The 17,543-nt window shown below is 37.0% G+C and overlaps 1 protein-coding gene across 4 annotated transcripts in view; it reads right to left on the bottom strand.

The window, feature by feature from the left end:
• RAD17 (RAD17 checkpoint clamp loader component) overlaps positions 1-17,508 on the bottom strand; it is a 32,937-nt gene extending 15,429 nt beyond the window's left edge. For 3 of the 4 annotated variants that reach the window (XM_028089622.2, XM_028089626.2, XM_028089624.2), the window contains exons 1-9: positions 17,388-17,508; positions 16,061-16,164; positions 13,326-13,580; positions 12,725-12,808; positions 8,229-8,385; positions 6,737-6,873; positions 6,204-6,256; positions 5,998-6,123; positions 5,833-5,902 (exon numbers count right to left, since the gene is read on the bottom strand). In XM_028089622.2, the coding sequence (XP_027945423.1) occupies positions 5,833-5,902; positions 5,998-6,123; positions 6,204-6,256; positions 6,737-6,873; positions 8,229-8,385; positions 12,725-12,808; positions 13,326-13,580; positions 16,061-16,164; positions 17,388-17,403 (1,002 nt within the window). In that variant the 5' untranslated portion in view covers positions 17,404-17,508. Of the gene's footprint in view, positions 1-5,832; positions 5,903-5,997; positions 6,124-6,203; positions 6,257-6,736; positions 6,874-8,228; positions 8,386-12,724; positions 12,809-13,325; positions 13,581-16,060; positions 16,165-17,029; positions 17,074-17,387 lie in introns of all 4 variants that reach the window. The other variant, XM_028089623.2, reaches the window with a different exon arrangement.
• Positions 17,509-17,543: the final 35 nt, after the last annotated feature.

Here is a 17,543-nt window from a genome sequence, read left to right as displayed (position 1 = left end):
TCAAGAGTATAAAATAATTTTACTTATTTACTTGGACTGTTATATTTTGAAGTTCTTACTATAATATATATCCATATATATATATGAATTACCACTCCCTTGTCAGTTCAAGTATAAGACCAGAAAAATTTATCTATCCCGCTCCACCTTAAGAAACTCCTAATGGTTTACTGACATGACTTAAGTTGAATCCAGGTCATGATCTCAGGGTCCTGGGATTGAGTCCTGCAGTGGGCTCCAACTCAATGGGGAGTCTGCTTGAGATTCTCTCCCTCTGCCCCCCCCCCGCTTGTGCACACATGCACCCGTTCTCTAATAGATAAATAAATCTTTAAAAAAGAGATATATATTTCTGTGGAAGGAAAATTCCCTCCAAAGTGTCTCTAACAATTACTAATTTAATTTTTTCTTTCTTTTCTTTTTTTTTTTTAAGATTTTATTTGACAGAGAGAGACACAGCGAGAGAGGGAACACAAGCAGGGGGAGTGGGAGAGGGAGAAGCAGGCTTCCCGCCAAGCAGGGAGCCTGATGCGGGGCTCGATCCTAGGACCCTGAGATCATGACCTGAGCCGAAGGCAGATGCTTAATGACTGAACCACCCACGCACCCCATGGTGTCTGGTTTAAGTATTAATTTTCTTTGATTACTAGTAGGGCCAAACACCTCTCATGTTTACTAGCCATTTGTATTACTCCGTGTATTGGCTTCTCTGTTCTTAGAATTTTTATTTATTTATTTTTTTTTAATTTTATTTATTTTTGCGAGAGAGAAAGCACAAGCGGGCTGAGGGGCAGAGGGATAAGCACACTCCCTGCTGAGCAGGGATCCCAAGGTGAAGCTCGGTCCTGGGACTATGAACTCAGGCAAAGGCAGACATTTAACCAACTGAGCCACCCAGGCACCCCTAATTTCATTTTTTCTACCAGTGGTATGTGAGAGTGCCCATTTTTTCTTTATCTTTGGCAATCTTGTTTATTGATCTCTTAAAACTTTTGCAAACTGATATGTGAAAAATGGTGTCTGGTTTATTTATTTAATTTATTTTTAAAGATTTTATTTTTTGACAGAGCAAGACAGCGAGAGAGGGAACACAAGCAAGGGGAGTGGGAAAGGGAGAAGCAGGCTTCCCGCCGAGCAGGGACCCCAATGTGGGGCTCGATCCCAGGACCCTGGGATCATGACCTGAGCTGAAGGCAGATGCTTAATGACTGAACCACCCACGCACCCCATGGTGTCTGGTTTAAGTATTAATTTTCTTTGATTACTAGTAGGGCCAAACACCTCTCATGTTTACTAGCCATTTGTATTACTCCGTGTATTGGCTTCTCTGTTCTTAGAATTTTTATTTATTTTTTTTTAATTTTATTTATTTTTGCGAGAGAGAAAGCACAAGCGGGCTGAGGGGCAGAGGGATAAGCACACTCCCTGCTGAGCAGGGATCCCAAGGTGAAGCTCGGTCCTGGGACTATGAACTCAGGCAAAGGCAGACATTTAACCAACTGAGCCACCCAGGCACCCCTGTTTTTAGCCTTTTTAGGTAGGCACATTTTTATATATTCATGTGTTAATACTTTGTTACATAACTTGCAAATATTTTCTTCCATTCTCATGCTTGTCTTTTGACTTAGCTTACCATGCCTTCTATCATTTCCTAAGCTTTTCATTTTGAAATAAATCCAATGTTTTTAGGGCTTTTGTTTCTTACTTAGGAATACTTTCCTTCAAACCAAAGTCAGTACTTTTTCTTAATACTATTCTCATTTTGGGGCACCTGGGTGGCCCAGTAGATTAAGCATCTGCCTTCTGCTCAGGTCATGATTTCCAGGTCCTGGGCTCGAGCCCCAGGTCAGGCTTCCTGCTCAGCAGGGAGTCTGCTTTTCCCTCTCTTCCCCTCTGTCCCTCCCTACTGCTCATTCTCTCTCAAGTAAATAAAATCTTAAAAAAAATACTATTATCATTTTGGTTTTTTTCAATAAGATCTTTAATCTACCTAGAAATTATTATTTTTCTAAAGATTATTTATTTTAGGGAGAGAAAGTGCATGCGCAAGGGGAGAGGGGGCAGAGGGAAAGATTCTCAAGCACTGAGTGCACAGCCCAATGCAGGGCTCATCTAAGGACCCTGAGATAATGACCTGAGCCAAAATCAAGAGTCAGAGGCTTAACCGACTGAGCCACCTAGGCGCCCCTAGAAATTATTTTTGTGCATAGTATAAAGATGCAACCCTATGTTTTTCCATATGGATATCCAATTGTGCAAATACCATTTATTAATTATAATAGTCTCCTCTTTCCCCAGTGATGTAAAATGCTATTTCCATTATACAGAAAATTGCCATTTACACATACTGATCTATTTCTGTGCTGTCCTATTGAATCCTTCCTTTTGTCTGTTACTGTGTCAAGAATACACAGCTTGTAATATAGTTTTACATTATGTTTCAATACATAGATAGCAAGTTTCTCTTCATTATTCTTTTACAAAATTTTCTTGCTCATATCTGTGAATTTTCGCTTCCAGATAAACTTCATTTTTATTGTGAATACATTTATTTAATTTAAAATTGTTTCAAGAAGAGTATTTGTTTTTTGAAAAATTCTAGTGTGGGTTACTTGCCAAAAAGGAAATGTAATTTTTTTTTTAAAGATTTCATCCATTTATTTGAGAGAGAGATAGTGTAAGAAAGAGAGCATGAGTGGGGGAGGGGCAGAGGGAGAAGCAGACTCTTCAATGAAAAGGGAGCCTGACACAGGGCTTGATCCCAGGACCCTGAAATCATGACCTGAGCTGAAGGCAGACGCTTAACTGACTGAGCCACCCAGGTGCCCCAGGAAATGTAATTTGAAATTACGACCCTTGGTAGCTGAAGGAAATATCATGGATGTTAATCACTTTGAACACACAAATGTGGCTGAAATGTATGATCACACTTTACATACTTAATGATATTAAAAAGAATAAAGATCTTTTTTCTTGTAAAAACAGAAAAACATCTATTTAAACTCAAAAAAGCCTAAACCTAAGATACTCACCATACTTTCTTTTAACTAGATCACTTAAGATGTCAACACTCTTTCTTAAATAATTAACTGAGCTACAGAATACCAGAGATTAAAATGTTCTTTTGATCTTCCTCTACCATCATTATCATCCTTGGAGACCCCAGACAGTATCTTAACATTTGATTTTATAAAAGCTTGAAAGACTTGACTAGTGTGCTGGTTGTTGCTCCTGTGATGTAACAGTATCAACAATAATATCAAAAGCATACTAGTTCTAGGGGCATGTGGCTGACTCAGTCAGTAGAGCATGTGACTCTTGATCTTCGGGTTTTAAGTTCGAGCCCCATGGTGGGTGTAGAGGTTATTTAAATATTAAAAAATCTTAAAAAAAAGAAAAAGGTATACTAGTTCTAACATTCTTACAGGTCCACTATTTAAGGTACAGCATGTTAACTTCGTAACAAAGTAAGTCACAGTATCTCTTTTTACTATTCCGACACAACTTGCTAAAGTGAATGCCATTTGCAATTTAACTACTTAGTCTTAAAAAAAAATTTGAGTTAATGTGTTAAGGTGCTATGATGTTAATTATTTTTATTAATGCTCAATGTTTGTTTAATAAATATTTAAAAGCTGTAATTTGTAGTTATGCTCCTGGTACAGAACGTAGTTTGTTTCTTTTTTTTAAAGACATCAAAAAAAAAAAAATCACAAGTAATCCCATCATCCAGAACCAATCACACTCAGCATTTTTATGTACTTTCTTCTAGTATGTATAGGTTCAAATATATATTTGCATTCTACTGTTATTGAAAATTGGCTTTTTTTAGTACAGTGAAATGGAGTGAGAATGAAACTTCAAACCCATCTAATACTTAATAGTTGTGGGATATTATGCAAGTTATTTCCCCCCAAAAGCTGTTTCCTTATGTGTAAAATAGGGATTATGTACCAATTTTGTATGGTTGTGGTGAGATTTAATAAGATCAGGAATGTAAAAATACTTTGCATAGTGCCTGACATATACCAAGGGTTGAAGATAGAATTTCTATTGTCAGCATTGTAACTTCACTTATTTATTTATTTAAAGTAATGTCTACACAGAACAAGGTCACAACCCTGCGATAAGTTCCACACTCTTCCGAATGAGCCAGCCAGGCGCCCCTGCATCTTGTTATTTATAATTGACATTAAATTGTATTTCATGTCACTAAATATTCTAAAAACACTAACCAATTACATGATACCTCACCGTAATAACTGCTTCCTCTATTACTGGATTCAGTTTCTTTCTAATTTTTCACTATTAAGTTTTTATTTATTCCACTAAGTGCTCTACGTAATTTTGTTTAATCCTCAAAAGCAAACTCTCGCTTGGAGATTTCCCGTTACTATGATCCAAGTGATGCAAAAAAAAAAAACCCTTGTTTCATGCAAGATCTAGTTGATCTGTAGCAGTAGGGCCCCCTAGAACCATGCTGCTGGGAGAAGTTCCATCAATTTATTTTAACATCATGTTGGATTTGAAAGATAGAAAAAAAAATGATGTATTAAAAATGACAGCTGGGGGGCGCCTGGGTGGCTCAGTCGTTAAGCGTCTGCCTTCGGCTCAGGTCATGATCCCAGGGTCCTGAGATCGAGCCCCGCATCGGGCTCCGTGCTCAGTGGGAAGCCTGCTTTTCCTTCTCCCACTCCCCCTGCTTGTGTTCCTGCTCTCGCTATCTCTCTCTCTCTCTGTCAAATAAATAAATAAAATCTTAAAAAAAAAAAAAAAAGACAGCTGGGATGCCTGGGTGGCTCAGTCAGTTAAGCATCTGCCTTCAGCTCAGGTCATGATCCCAGGGTCCTGGGACTGAGTCCCTCATCCGGCTCCTTGCTCAGTGGGGAGCCTGCTTCTCCCTCTGCCTGCTTCTGTCTCTCTCTCTGACAAATAAATAAATAAAATCTTTGAAAAAAAATGACAGCTGTTTTACAAAGATGTTAATATACATAACACTACTGTACACTTAAAAATGGTTAAAATGGTACAGTTGATAATACTGTATAACTATTTGAAAGCTGCTGAGTAGATCTTAAATGTTCTCGCCCCAAAAAAGAAATGGTAATTACATGAAGTGATGGAGGTGTTGTGTACTACAGTGGTAATCATTCTGCAATACGTAAGTATATTAAATCAGTGTGCTATACACCTTTAACTTATTAAACTTAAATAATATTATGTGTCAAGTGTATCTTCATAACGTCAGATAATAAATGGTTAAGATAGTAAATTCTGATGTTTTTTACAATAAACATACTATTAAGAAAAATTGACAACAGGACAAAAGTAGAATTGGACTGTTGATGACTAATGTACCTACATGCCAGGAAACAGTTTCTTGATAGTAGACACAATTTATAGCACTAATCCAAGCAAATGGAAATTTACTTCAATGTGAAAGAGAAAGCTAGGTTTAATAAGAGAGAAAGGTTCGGGGTGCCTGGGTGGCTCAGTCGTTAAGTGACTGCCTTCGGCTCAGGTCAAGATCTCAGGGTCCTGGGATCGAGCCCCGCAGGGAGCCTGCTTCTCCCTCTCCCACTCCCTTGCTTGTGTTCCCTCTCTCGCTGTGTCTCTGTCAAATAAATAAATAAAATCTTAAAAAAAAAATTGAGAAAGGTTAGGGATTTTTAAAATCAGTGTTTCCTGCATTTTCTAGAATGATAGGCCTGACAAATGTAAACAAATATTTTAACTCTAAAAAGTGAAATAATATGTGTTTCTAACTCCACAAGTGTGGCTTTCTAAAATTACAATGTAAGATTCAAATTAATCAGTTCTTAAGAGACTTACCTTGTTAGCTTCCATTGTCACTATTCGATTAAGAAATTTCATCATAATTGTTGGTGCCACAGGGTTAAAACTGTTAAAAGTTTTATAAAGAAAGATAGTGGTTAGATGATCAACTTATAAATATAACATGTATGTGAGCATTACGAGCAGAAATTTCATTCTTACCTAATGTTTGCTATAGCACACTCTTCCTGAATTTCTTTGGGAAACAGTAACCTTTGATTATTATCTCCACTGAGACTGTCAGAAATTATAAATATTAGAGGACATCGACCAGTGTGCACATATTTCCTAGAAGAGAGTATAGCACTGTTGAAATGTAAGTTACTGCCATTTAATTCAAAGTTTGAGAAAACTTCACTGAAACTCACCTGAGAATTTCATGTAATGTATGAGAATTTCGATAAAACTGGTTAGGTAAATCCTATTGAAAAATGATAAATATTATTGTTTTATTATTGTATAAATTTATACAAGAATCATATTTACCATATTAGGGAAAAAATGTTACCTATTCAATATATTGCAACTAAAACTCTTACAGAAATTAAGGAAAACGTGAAAAAGTGGATGTCCAAACAATAAAATCTATCAATGGGAAACCCAATTTTCAATCAAATTTCTTATGATCCCTACTAGTCACAGTATTTTCACTAAGACATAATTTTCCAAATTATTTCTTTTGCTTTTCTATACTGAAGGCATTAAAATTTTAAATTTCATTAACCCATAGCTACTCTTTTCAAGTTTCCGGAAAAAGACCTGAGGTTTCTGCTATCATGAGCTTTTACATTACGTTTTATCACTATGAATACTACGGAAAGAGTTAATGGCACTATCAATAAGATATATCTTGCAATTATTTACTCAACAGTTACACCAGGATCTCAAAATTTGTCCATACTTCAACCAGAATTATCCTCTTATCAGTTCTTAAATCATCTCCAAGCATTTGTAGTTTGTTATACTTTGTTGCTCTTAGTAGAAACTCTTTAAAAACTGCTATCTGAGACTGGTAGGGAAACACATGGAAGCTGGATTCTGAAAGAAAACATATTTAACGCTTTTACTTTCAACAAATTATGTATATATCAAAATTACACATACATATATAACACACACATATACATTACTGAATATATTTGGATATACCTGAAGGAGCTTACAACATTGTAGATTTTTTCTATTTAGGCAAAACCGTACAAATTTTTTTTTCAAGATTTTATTTATTTATTTATTTATTAGACAGTGAGCGAGAGAGAAACAGCATGATAGGGGAGAGGGTCAGAGGGAGAAGCAGGCTCCCCGCCGAGCCACGAGCCCAATGTGGGATTTGATCCCAGGACAACGGGATCACGACCCAAGCTGAAGGCAGTCGCGTAACCAACTGAGCCACCCAGGGGCCCAAAAACTGTACAAATTTAAAATAGGATATTTGGGGCGCCTGGGTGGCTCAGTTGGTTACGCGTCTGCCTTCGGCTCGGGTCATGATCCCGGGGTCCTGGGATCGAGCCCCGCATCGGGCTCCCTGCTCAGCAGAGAACCTGCTTCTCTCTCCCTCTCCCTCTGCCTGCCTCTCTGCCTACTTGTGCTCTTTCTCTCTATCTCTCTGTCAAATAAATAAATAAAATCTTTAAAATAATAAATAAATGAATAAATAAAATAGGATATTCATTTCAAAAGATAAGAGTCATCACGGACCAAAATGAATTTTCTGTAACAATGAATGTTAATATGGAATTAACTGACTTTAGAACACAGCTGTCAATGTAATAGTCACACAACTGGTAAAAACATTTATATCTTTTTTTTTTTTAAAGATTTTATTTATTTGACAGAGAGAGACAGCAAGAGAGGGAACACAAACAGGGGGGAGTGGGAGAGGGAGAAGGAGGCTTCCTGCCGAGCAGGGAGCCCAATGCGGGGCTCGATCGCAGGACCCTGGGATCATGACCTGAGCCAAAGGCAGACGTTTAACAACTGAGCCACCCAGGTGCCCCAAACATTCATATCTTTGCCTCTACAATGAAAATACTCCAAATGAGTGTGTTGATGATGACTCAATTAGTCAGACTTAATCCTCAAAGAATTCCATTCTCCTCTACTAGAAGCAAGCTTCCCCTCTTCTCCTGAAAATACCTGTCTGAAACCGGGAAGTATGAAAGAAAATGGTCTCATATGGTTTAATCTGATTGCTACTCTCATTTTGTGAAGCTTTTGATAGTGGGCAGGTGCCAATCTAGCATAGGAGTGACGATATATATTTTCTCACAATAACATATACCCAAAAGGATCTTAGGCATCTCAAGAATATAGATGGGGAGTTCATTTCAAACCTCCTTTAAACACACATAGACTTTTCCTACTATTTCCACTACCTTCATAGCAAATCTTACCAGGATTAAGTATTTCCTTGAAATCATCTTTTTGGAAGTCTGGTAAAATTGGATTAATCCACTCTTGTACTTGAATACCATGCTCCTTTGATAGTATTTTTATAGTTGTTGTTTTTCCACATCCAGGAGGACCTGTTATTAATAAAATAGATCCACCCTAAAACCAAATACAAACATTAATCAAAAATCAAAATCACCAGAATGCTAGAATATTATGTTTGAATTTTCTTTCAAATATAAATTACTTCTATATATATTTATTAAATATCTGGTATAAGCTGACTAAATTTTACACTGATGTTAGCTGGATTATACCATCTTTAGATAAAAAGAGGATAATCTTATTTCCTAAACTTTAAGCATAACTTCTGATAGTTCTTCAATTCTCGCATTATGTCTCTCCCAAGGACTACTTAGTAGTCAAAACACCTAAACTTCAGCTAGATTAAGGAGGTAATGTCTGAAACAAGTATTTTTAGAGGTTACCTGAACTCAAAATTCAATCTTAATACAGACCTCTTTGGATTATATGCTTTAATAGTAAACAAGTATAATATTCTTATGGGAAGACATTAGTTAGGATATCAGAATCTTTAAGAGATGTGTATTAAGAAACATATTTTCCAGGGACAGAACTCCAAAAAGAGACTATAGGTTGCAGGTCACAATAATTATCTCCTCGTATAATAAATCTGATAAAAAAGTTAAAGCTTAATAAAAAAGTTAAAGCTAAAAAAAATATCAGGGGAAGATGATTTCCTACATTTCCTGGTGGGCTATAATCCTTGCTCAACTGTTTACCTTTACTAATATAAATAAGGGCCTTCTACGTGGCCCCAGAAGACAACCAGTCCCACTTTTTAAAATGTATGAGTGCATGAGTTATAGTGATATCAGCCATGACTTTAATGATTCAATAACAATATTAAATATGGTGTCTGTGAACAAAAACAAATAGAAAACAAGGTTATATATTGAGGAGTTAATGTAAATGTGACCACAGGAAGACCGTTTTGCAGGAATCTAACTCCTTATTTGTCTTAGGAACTATGACTCATTATTTGCTTATTGTTTCTAGTAACTTTACAGGACATACCTAATATAAATAATGAGAACTGACTACTTCCAAGCAGATTACTTTTAAAAAAAGAAAAGGAAGATCAAGCATGGGCACCCATGTACGTTTCTTATACAATAGAGTCAAGTGTATTGTTTTTTGACACAGTGAGTAGAGGTACATAGCAAAAGTTTTGCTTCCAACAAGAAAAGTGGGAGATACTCTATCAGAACACTAAAACACGAAGACCTCTGTTAATATTCCCATCATTTACATTATAATAATTTTCTTTTTTATCAAATTGAAGTATAAATGGCATTTGGCATCCTAATAGTTTCACATGTACTTATTTTTTCGATTTGATATTTTTATGTCTTACAAAATTATAAGTCTAATTATCATCTGTCACCATACAAAGTTACTGCAATATTACTGACCATATCCCCTATGCTGTACATTACATTTCCATCACAATATAACAGTTTTACCATATTTTGAAGATGTTGCCCTGAAAAATTAAAGTCAGTGTATATTTTAAGTACTTACAATAAATTTAAGAAAAAATAATTTTAGCTTGCCCATAGAAAAATCTACAAGTTATCAAATTTTTTTTTTTAAGATTTTATTTATTTGACAGAGAGACACAGTGAGAGAGGGAACACAAGCAGGGGGAATGGGAGAGGGAGAAGCAGGCTTTCCGCCGAGCAGGGAGCCCAATGCGGGCCTCGATCCCAGGACCCTGGGATCATGACCTGAGCCGAAGGCAGACGCTTAATGACTGAGCCACCCAGGCGCGCCTCAAAAATTGTGAATGTCTTATAATTACTGTTATCATTGAACTTTTGTATAATAAAGAATATTATGATTGGTGAGAGTCTAACTTCTTAGAGGGAAGAACCTTTTATTTTTTTAAAGATTTTATCTATTTGTCTAAGAAAGAGGAGAGAGCGCGCACAAGCAGGGGGAGCAGCAGGCAGAGGGAGAAGCCGACTCCCCGCTGAGCAAGGAGCCTGATGTGGGACTCGATCCCAGGAACCCTGATCCCACAACCCCTAACCAACTGAGCCACCCAGACGTCCCAATAAATCTTAAAAAAAAAAAAAATCATCACCATTTCACAATTTTAACAAAATAACTGATTTAGGCAAGGGCTGAAAATAGACACTAAAGCATTTATGTGAAAGACTGCTGGGGATCTAGACATTTAACATTGTGAAATTATCTCTATGCCCATAGATTATGTTGCAGTTGCAAGGGAAAATTTCTATTATTGGGGCGCCTGAGTGGCTCAGTCAGTTAAGTGTCTGCCTTTGGCTGAGGTCATGATCCTAGGGTCCTAGGATTTAGCCCCTAGTTGGTGGGTTCCCTACTCAGCAGGGAGCTTGCTTCTCCCTCTCTCCGCCCCCAACTCATGCTCTCTCTCTCTAATAAATGAATAGAATCTTAAAAAAAGATTTTTGATTATATTTCCTTAACTTAGTGATCAAACGTAACATGAAAGACAGCAGAAGAACCAAATATATTTTCTGATATGGTGTAATATAAAACATACACCATGACCTAAAAAGTATTCTTTTTTTAAAAAAAAGATTTTATTTATTTGACAGAGAGAGACACAGTAAGAGAGGGAACACAAGCAGGGTGAGTGGGAGAGGGAGAAGCAGGCTTCCTGCAGAACAGCGAGCCCGATGCGGGGCTTGATCCCAGGACACTGGGATCATGACCTGAGCCAAAGGCAGACGCTTAACAACTGAGCCACCCAGGCACCCTTGACCTAAAAAGTATTCTTACTAAAATGCTGAACTTGAGTCTAATCAAACTCTTGATTCAAATTTCCAGGCCACAGGAAATGCAAGGTAGAAGAACAAGTTAATCATCACGAAGAGGAAACCACCTGACAAATCCAGAATGTGAGAGTTCTATATGTCACCTGGTCTGGCCTCTTCAGTAAGTCAATGTCTTAGAGAAAAAAAGAGGGTAAAAGAGGACCATTCTAGATTTTAAAAGACCTAAGAAGTGTAAGAATCAATTGCAACATGTAGTCCTTTATTAGATCCTGGTTGTAACAAATCCACCATAAATGACATTTTGCAGACAAATAGAGAAATGTGAATATGAAACGAGCATTAGATAAAATTAAGGAATTAATTCTGTGGGGCGCCTGGGTGGCTCAGTCATTAAGCATCTGCCTTCTGCTCAGATCATGATCCCAGGGTCCTGGGATCGAGCCCCGCATCGGGCTCCCTGCTCCATGAGAAGCCTGCTTCTCCCTCTCCCACTCCCCCTGCTTGTGTTCCCTCTCTCGCTGTGTCTCTCTCTGTCAAATAAATAAATAAAATCTTAAAAAAAAAAGGAATTAATTTTTTTAGACAGAATAATAGTATATACAGTTAGGAAAAATGCTTTATTACTGATGTTTCCAGAAGTCTGACTGAAATGTCACATATTCATAACTGAATATTTAAGAGTGAAAATGATGGCTATATAATAGGCATAAGAGTATTCATTTATTATTCTACTTTCCTTTATGTTTAGAGAATCTCAAAATAAAGTTTAAAAAGAGAGAGAAAGAATATTCTAGCTTGGAGGCTAAAAGTAATTACAGAAGTAGGAAGTGAAACAAAAAACATCTGCCTTAAAATGAATGATGACTGTTTTAGGCTGTATTTAGTACAAAAACTAATATGTAATTTGCCTGCTTGCTTCAGCGTGAGATAATCTGATGTGCTAAATATACTAGAACCCTAACTGGTTTATTATGCTTTATGATGATGATGAGACATAAGTGGGGAAAAGAAGTACAAGTAAAGGAGAAAACTCAAAATCTCTGAGTCTCTTAGCGAAGTCTGTAGTAGTAAATCAGAGACTTTTTTATTGTAGGTGATCTGGACTTAACAAAGTCATCATAAAAGTTTAACTTCTGGGTGCCTGGGTGGCTCAGTCAATTAAACATGTGACTTCGGCTCAGGTCATAATCCCAGGATCCTAGGATCAATCCCCATACAGGCTCCCTGCTCCGTGGGAAGGTTGCTTCTCCCTCTCCCTCTCCCTCTGCCTGCCGCTCCCCCTGCTTGTGAGCACTTTCTCTTTCTCTGTCAAATAAATAAATAAATCTTTAAAAAAAGTTTAACGGGCGCCTGGGTGGCTCAGTCGGTTAAGCGACTGCCTTCGGCTCAGGTCATGAGCCTGGAGTCCCCGGATCGAGTCCCGCATCGGGCTCCCTGCTCAGCGAGGAGCCTGCTTCTCCCTCTGACCCTCCCCCCTCTCATGTACTCTCTCTCTCTCTCTCTCTCATTCTCACTCTCTCAAAATAAATAAATAAATCTTTAAAAAAATAAATAAATAAATAAATAAATAAAGTTTAACTTCTTACAACCAACCATAAATCAGAGAATCATTTGATGTTACATATTTTAAAACACATTTCTTATTGAATTACCTGTTTTGGTTGCCTTTCTAAGATTTTAGCTTTTAACCAGGTTTCAACTTCTTCAATTTTCTTTTTATGCACAGCAAGTTCATGCTAAAAATTTCAAGTTTAAAATAAAACATTTTAACTCAAGGATTTCTGGTGCAGCAGCACACATTAATCTAAATTAAGCATTTTTAATGAAAAAACTAGCAAACAACATGATACAAGAATTAAAAAGTCTTTGCTATTACACTTCATTTTTTATATTGAAAAATTCTGTTCTTAACACTGACACCATTGTATGAGAATATGGGGCAGGTTTGGAATTACATGATTTTTTAAAATCCTGAAATACATTTTGGGAAGGAAATAAACAGGGAGAGATATTACATTTAAGAAAAAAATAAAATTCTATGTTGGGATTAAATTAAATCTATGACAAATAACCAATGGTACAATTTCAGAATAACTTGAGAAATGCTGAGTCATGGAACATAAAAAAACTAGGAATTACTTTTTTTTTTCTAATTCATTCAGAAAGATATTTTATGAGTAATAATCTGAAAATATACATTCCTCTCCTTCCTGAAGTTAAATTATGTGCACTTGTTTGCATCCTTTTTAGTACCTGAGTTTCTGGCTTGTATTTATCCACCCATGGTTCATTTTCAGACAGATACTCTTTTGAATTTTCTAGACCATAAATCTTTTCTGAGGAAGATGGCTTTTCTCTTTTTCTAGCTTGAAATCTGCTACTTTCTAATCTGGAAGGCACATTTTTCCTTCTGTGACTTGAGTTATTCACACCTAATGATGTGGCAGTAATAGAGATGCCTGTATTCTCTGAAAAATCATCAAACGATGGGTCTACCCAGTCTGTTACCTGAAAAAAAAGAAATCATGTAAATATTACATTATCTACATCTGTTCCCCATATAAGTAAACTACTCTACAAAAAAAAAAACATATATTCACATATCTGCAACATTTTAAATCAAAACCTCACAAATTAGTTCTTTAAATAAAGCTGGCACTACATGTATTATTTACTTCATAGTAGGTACATATGCATACTTGTCCACTTGACCAGGGTAATGACAAATGCCATATAAAGAAATATAGAATACAAACTTAATTCTTTTTACTAATTATAACCTTCCTAGTATAGAATAGGCCGATTCTTCTTAAATTCATTTGTAGGTCTGAAACACAAATATTAAAATTATGTGTCAAAAAAGAAGTAAAACAAAGAAATAAAATCTTATTTTAACCATATATAACCATAAGAGTAAACCTTCTGCCTTGACCAGGTTAATACATTCACAAACTAAGAACCATTGCATATATCCAAATAATCCCTATCAGCTTTAGGACTCTGAGAAGATAAGAGTCTAAGAAACCTGATGCTATGAATAATTTGTAATCATGACTTGATTTTATTTCTCTTCAGCCCACTAAAGCAAATAGTACTTTCATAAAAGGGAGGCAGGCTTTCCAGGGAGGATGATTTGTTTCCCAAATTTGTCTAAGAAAACAGAACTGGGATAATAGAGTGCAAAATCAGTGAGTTCTACTTCATGTTCTTCTGGTCTATAGAGACTGCTGATCTCTCCACATTTCCCTTCATTACCCTTTCTTTAGAATCCTTTGTAAGGATACACAGAGAAAGATGATGAATTAAGCAGTTTGAACCTAAAAATACCTGGAAGTATTAAAAAGGTTTTTTTAGTAACTAAAATTTTTAAGATGAATTTTCTTAATATTCCTACAGTATAAATCTAGAAAAACCTAGCTTAGTAGGTGGCTTTTGAAATTCCTTGGCTAGCTAATAAGGTGGAACCGAGATTATATTTTCCTTGAAGAATACTCAGCCATAGTTGTGAACCATTTATTAGACAATGCTAAGGAAAAGCAAGTTGAGGATTAGAACTATTTCAGGAATGAAAGTCACACTTCACTCCCCCTTTAAGGACAAAGGTAGGAATATTATCAGTGAGTAAAGAAATGAAGACCTATGGAAAAAAAATTATAGTCATAGCCAAATAATTCATTTCCTCTTCTTCAAAAGACTGTCTATAGTACTATAATTTTGGCTCTTTGCTTCTAATTTAAGAGTTTAGGGGGACCTGGGTAGCTCAGTCGGTTAAGCATCCGCTTTCAGCTCACCAGGGTCCTGGGATTGAGCCCCACCTCTGGCTCCCTGCTCAGTGGGGAGCCTACTTCTCCCTCTCTCTCTGCTCCTCCCATCAGCTCCTGCTTGCTCTCTCTCTCTCTCTCTCTCTCAAATAAATAAATAAAATATAAAAAAACAAAAAAGTGGGGCACCTGGGTGGCTCTCAGTTGAGCTCCGACTCTTGGTTTTGGCTCAGGTTGTGATCTCAGGGTCGTGAGATTGAGCCCCGAGTTGGCTCCATGCTGAGCACAGAGCCTGTTTAAAACTCCCCCTCCTTCTGCCCAGCCCCCCGCCCCCCGGCTTGCATAGGTTCTCTCTCTCAAAATAAAAAAAATATTAAAAAAAAAAGAGAGGATGTAAAAATACCATGTTATAGTAAAACTTTTGATAGCAAATCTGATCTTGCTATTCTGACCTGCAAGTTACTTATACATTTTATAGTTTTATTTCTTACATAAATGTGGACTCCTATTTACTGGGAAAAAGACAAACAGCAAAGTTTAATAATTTACTTAAGATCAGAGAAAAATAAGACCCACCAGTAGGAAAATAACAACCCAGCAAATGAGCATGATACAGACTGACCCAATCCTACTCTACCACTAGCCTTGCTGAGAACTGGCACACAAAAACATATGGTTTTTAAGAGGCAGGACTTGTGGTTAAGCTTTATTTTTATTTATCTGTTTTTTAAAGATTTTACTTATTTATTTATTTGAAAGAGAGAGAGACAGTGAGAAGAGGGACAGAGTAGGAAGGAGAGGGAGGGAAAGGGAGAGAATCCCAAACAGACACCACACTGAATGCAGAATCTGTCACAGAGCTCAATCCCATAACCCTGAGATCATGACCTGAGCCAAAACCAAGAGTCAGATGCTCATCAACTGAACCACTGGTGCCCCTCATTGTTACACTTTAATGCTAACTACGACTCATATATTTCTCTTTCTTCTATTGATCCTTCATTCCAGAGTTTTCAGCCTTTCTTTGTGACTGGAATTGTAAACACCTTTTTAAAAATTAAGGTTGTGCTTTTAGTCATTTCACAACTTATTAAATTTTTAGATCACCAATTACAACAGATACTGGACATTGTTACTTTGATGGCAATAATAAGTCATTAAGAACATACACAAAAATTATCATTCTTTTTTGGGCAATTATTACACGGCCATTTTAGTGTATCATACCTTTGTGGAAGATACCTTTGGTCTAAGAAAAGTTTTTGACATTATAAACTTTAATAGTTTCCATCCGTAGTATACAACCTGTAGTACATTAAAGTATAATTCACCTAAGAAAACAAAAGAAAAGAATCTCAAATTAGGAAAAACTATAAAATAGATGTATAGTGATATAAACTGATATAATACACAGTATGATAAAGGCTCAAGAACTAATGAGATGACATAGTAAACATAGGTGAATAAGTCAAAATGCTAAAATAAAGTTTACTTTTAATCATTATAACTGTGTCAAATAATCCACATGTGGTGGTATAACAGTCTTTCATATGGACTCAATAACGTATTAGAGAAAACAGAAAAAGCACATATTCGACATTCTGTCAGTGAGAAAATCAGACAATTCTATTTGTGCAGCTTTTATGCTGAAAGTTAAAATTTCCCTCATTTTAAATCAGTTCCAGGGTTTTTTCCCGCAAAATTTCAAAAAAAACTCACCATGTAACAAATTCAGACTTTCACTTACTTTGGAAAAAGACTTTAAATCTAACTGTATATTTCTTTGTAATTCTTTTCCTTACTTGAACATATTAGAAATTTGGGGACAACATTGTTTTCCGACTTCAATAATTCTCCAATGTTTACATAAACTAGTGAATTCACCAGTTTTAAGTGAGCTCGAAGCAACGTTTTTTAAGGTCCACAAACTTGTAAACTGGAAGGTGTATTGGACTTTAAGGTTTGGACGCACATACGGTATATAACGTGTAAAAGCCTCCATACACGAAAAAATAAATTGTACACACACACACAACTGTTCACATTAAAGAGGTTTTTGCTTTGGAGATTCAAAGAGATACATGGGTGGAAAAAACACTCATTGAGTAAATATAGTTGGCAGGTCGAAATAAAAGACGCAGACTGTTTTTACGGTTAGGACTGCAGTCGCTCTTTATAAACAAGACTGACAATTACCTCCTTTAAAAAAGAAGATAACTGTCCCGGATGATGTCAGGTTCCTGAAATGAGACGTCAGAGGTAGAAAAGACCTTCAAGAATACTTCTAGCTTACCCACCACCCGCCCTCACACAGTGCACTGGGGATACTAAGCCCAGACATTCGTCCAACATAATGCTACTAATCAGCGCAGAGCCGAGAGGAGCTCGCATGTCCCGACTCCAGGCCAGAATTTTGCACCCCCACCCTCTCTCCCCAAATGGGATGGGCAGATCGGGAGGAGGAGCGAAGAGAGCTCGGGGAGGCGTGAAGGCAGAGATGGGTTCGCGTCTCTAGAACATACAGAGACCAAAGCCGCAGCCGCGGCGGCCTTACTTTCCGGGAGCTTCATCCCCTCGTGGGCGGAAAGGAGCGAAGGAGCCCGGATCTGCTCCAGCAGAAGGGCAACTACCCGACCCTACCCGGGCTCAGCGCCGAGCCTTTCGGAGGTCCCGCCTCCCGGGGACCTTCTAGGCCGGTAGGCGCTTCCGC

This window comes from Eumetopias jubatus, unplaced genomic scaffold, assembly GCF_037043125.1.
Source record: "Eumetopias jubatus isolate StellerSeaLion01/CBP00866 unplaced genomic scaffold, mEumJub1_p1.0 scaffold_5, whole genome shotgun sequence".
NCBI lineage: Eukaryota > Metazoa > Chordata > Mammalia > Carnivora > Otariidae > Eumetopias > Eumetopias jubatus.
Note: the sequence above shows the minus strand (reverse complement) of the source record. Positions and strands in the feature narration are given on the sequence as shown.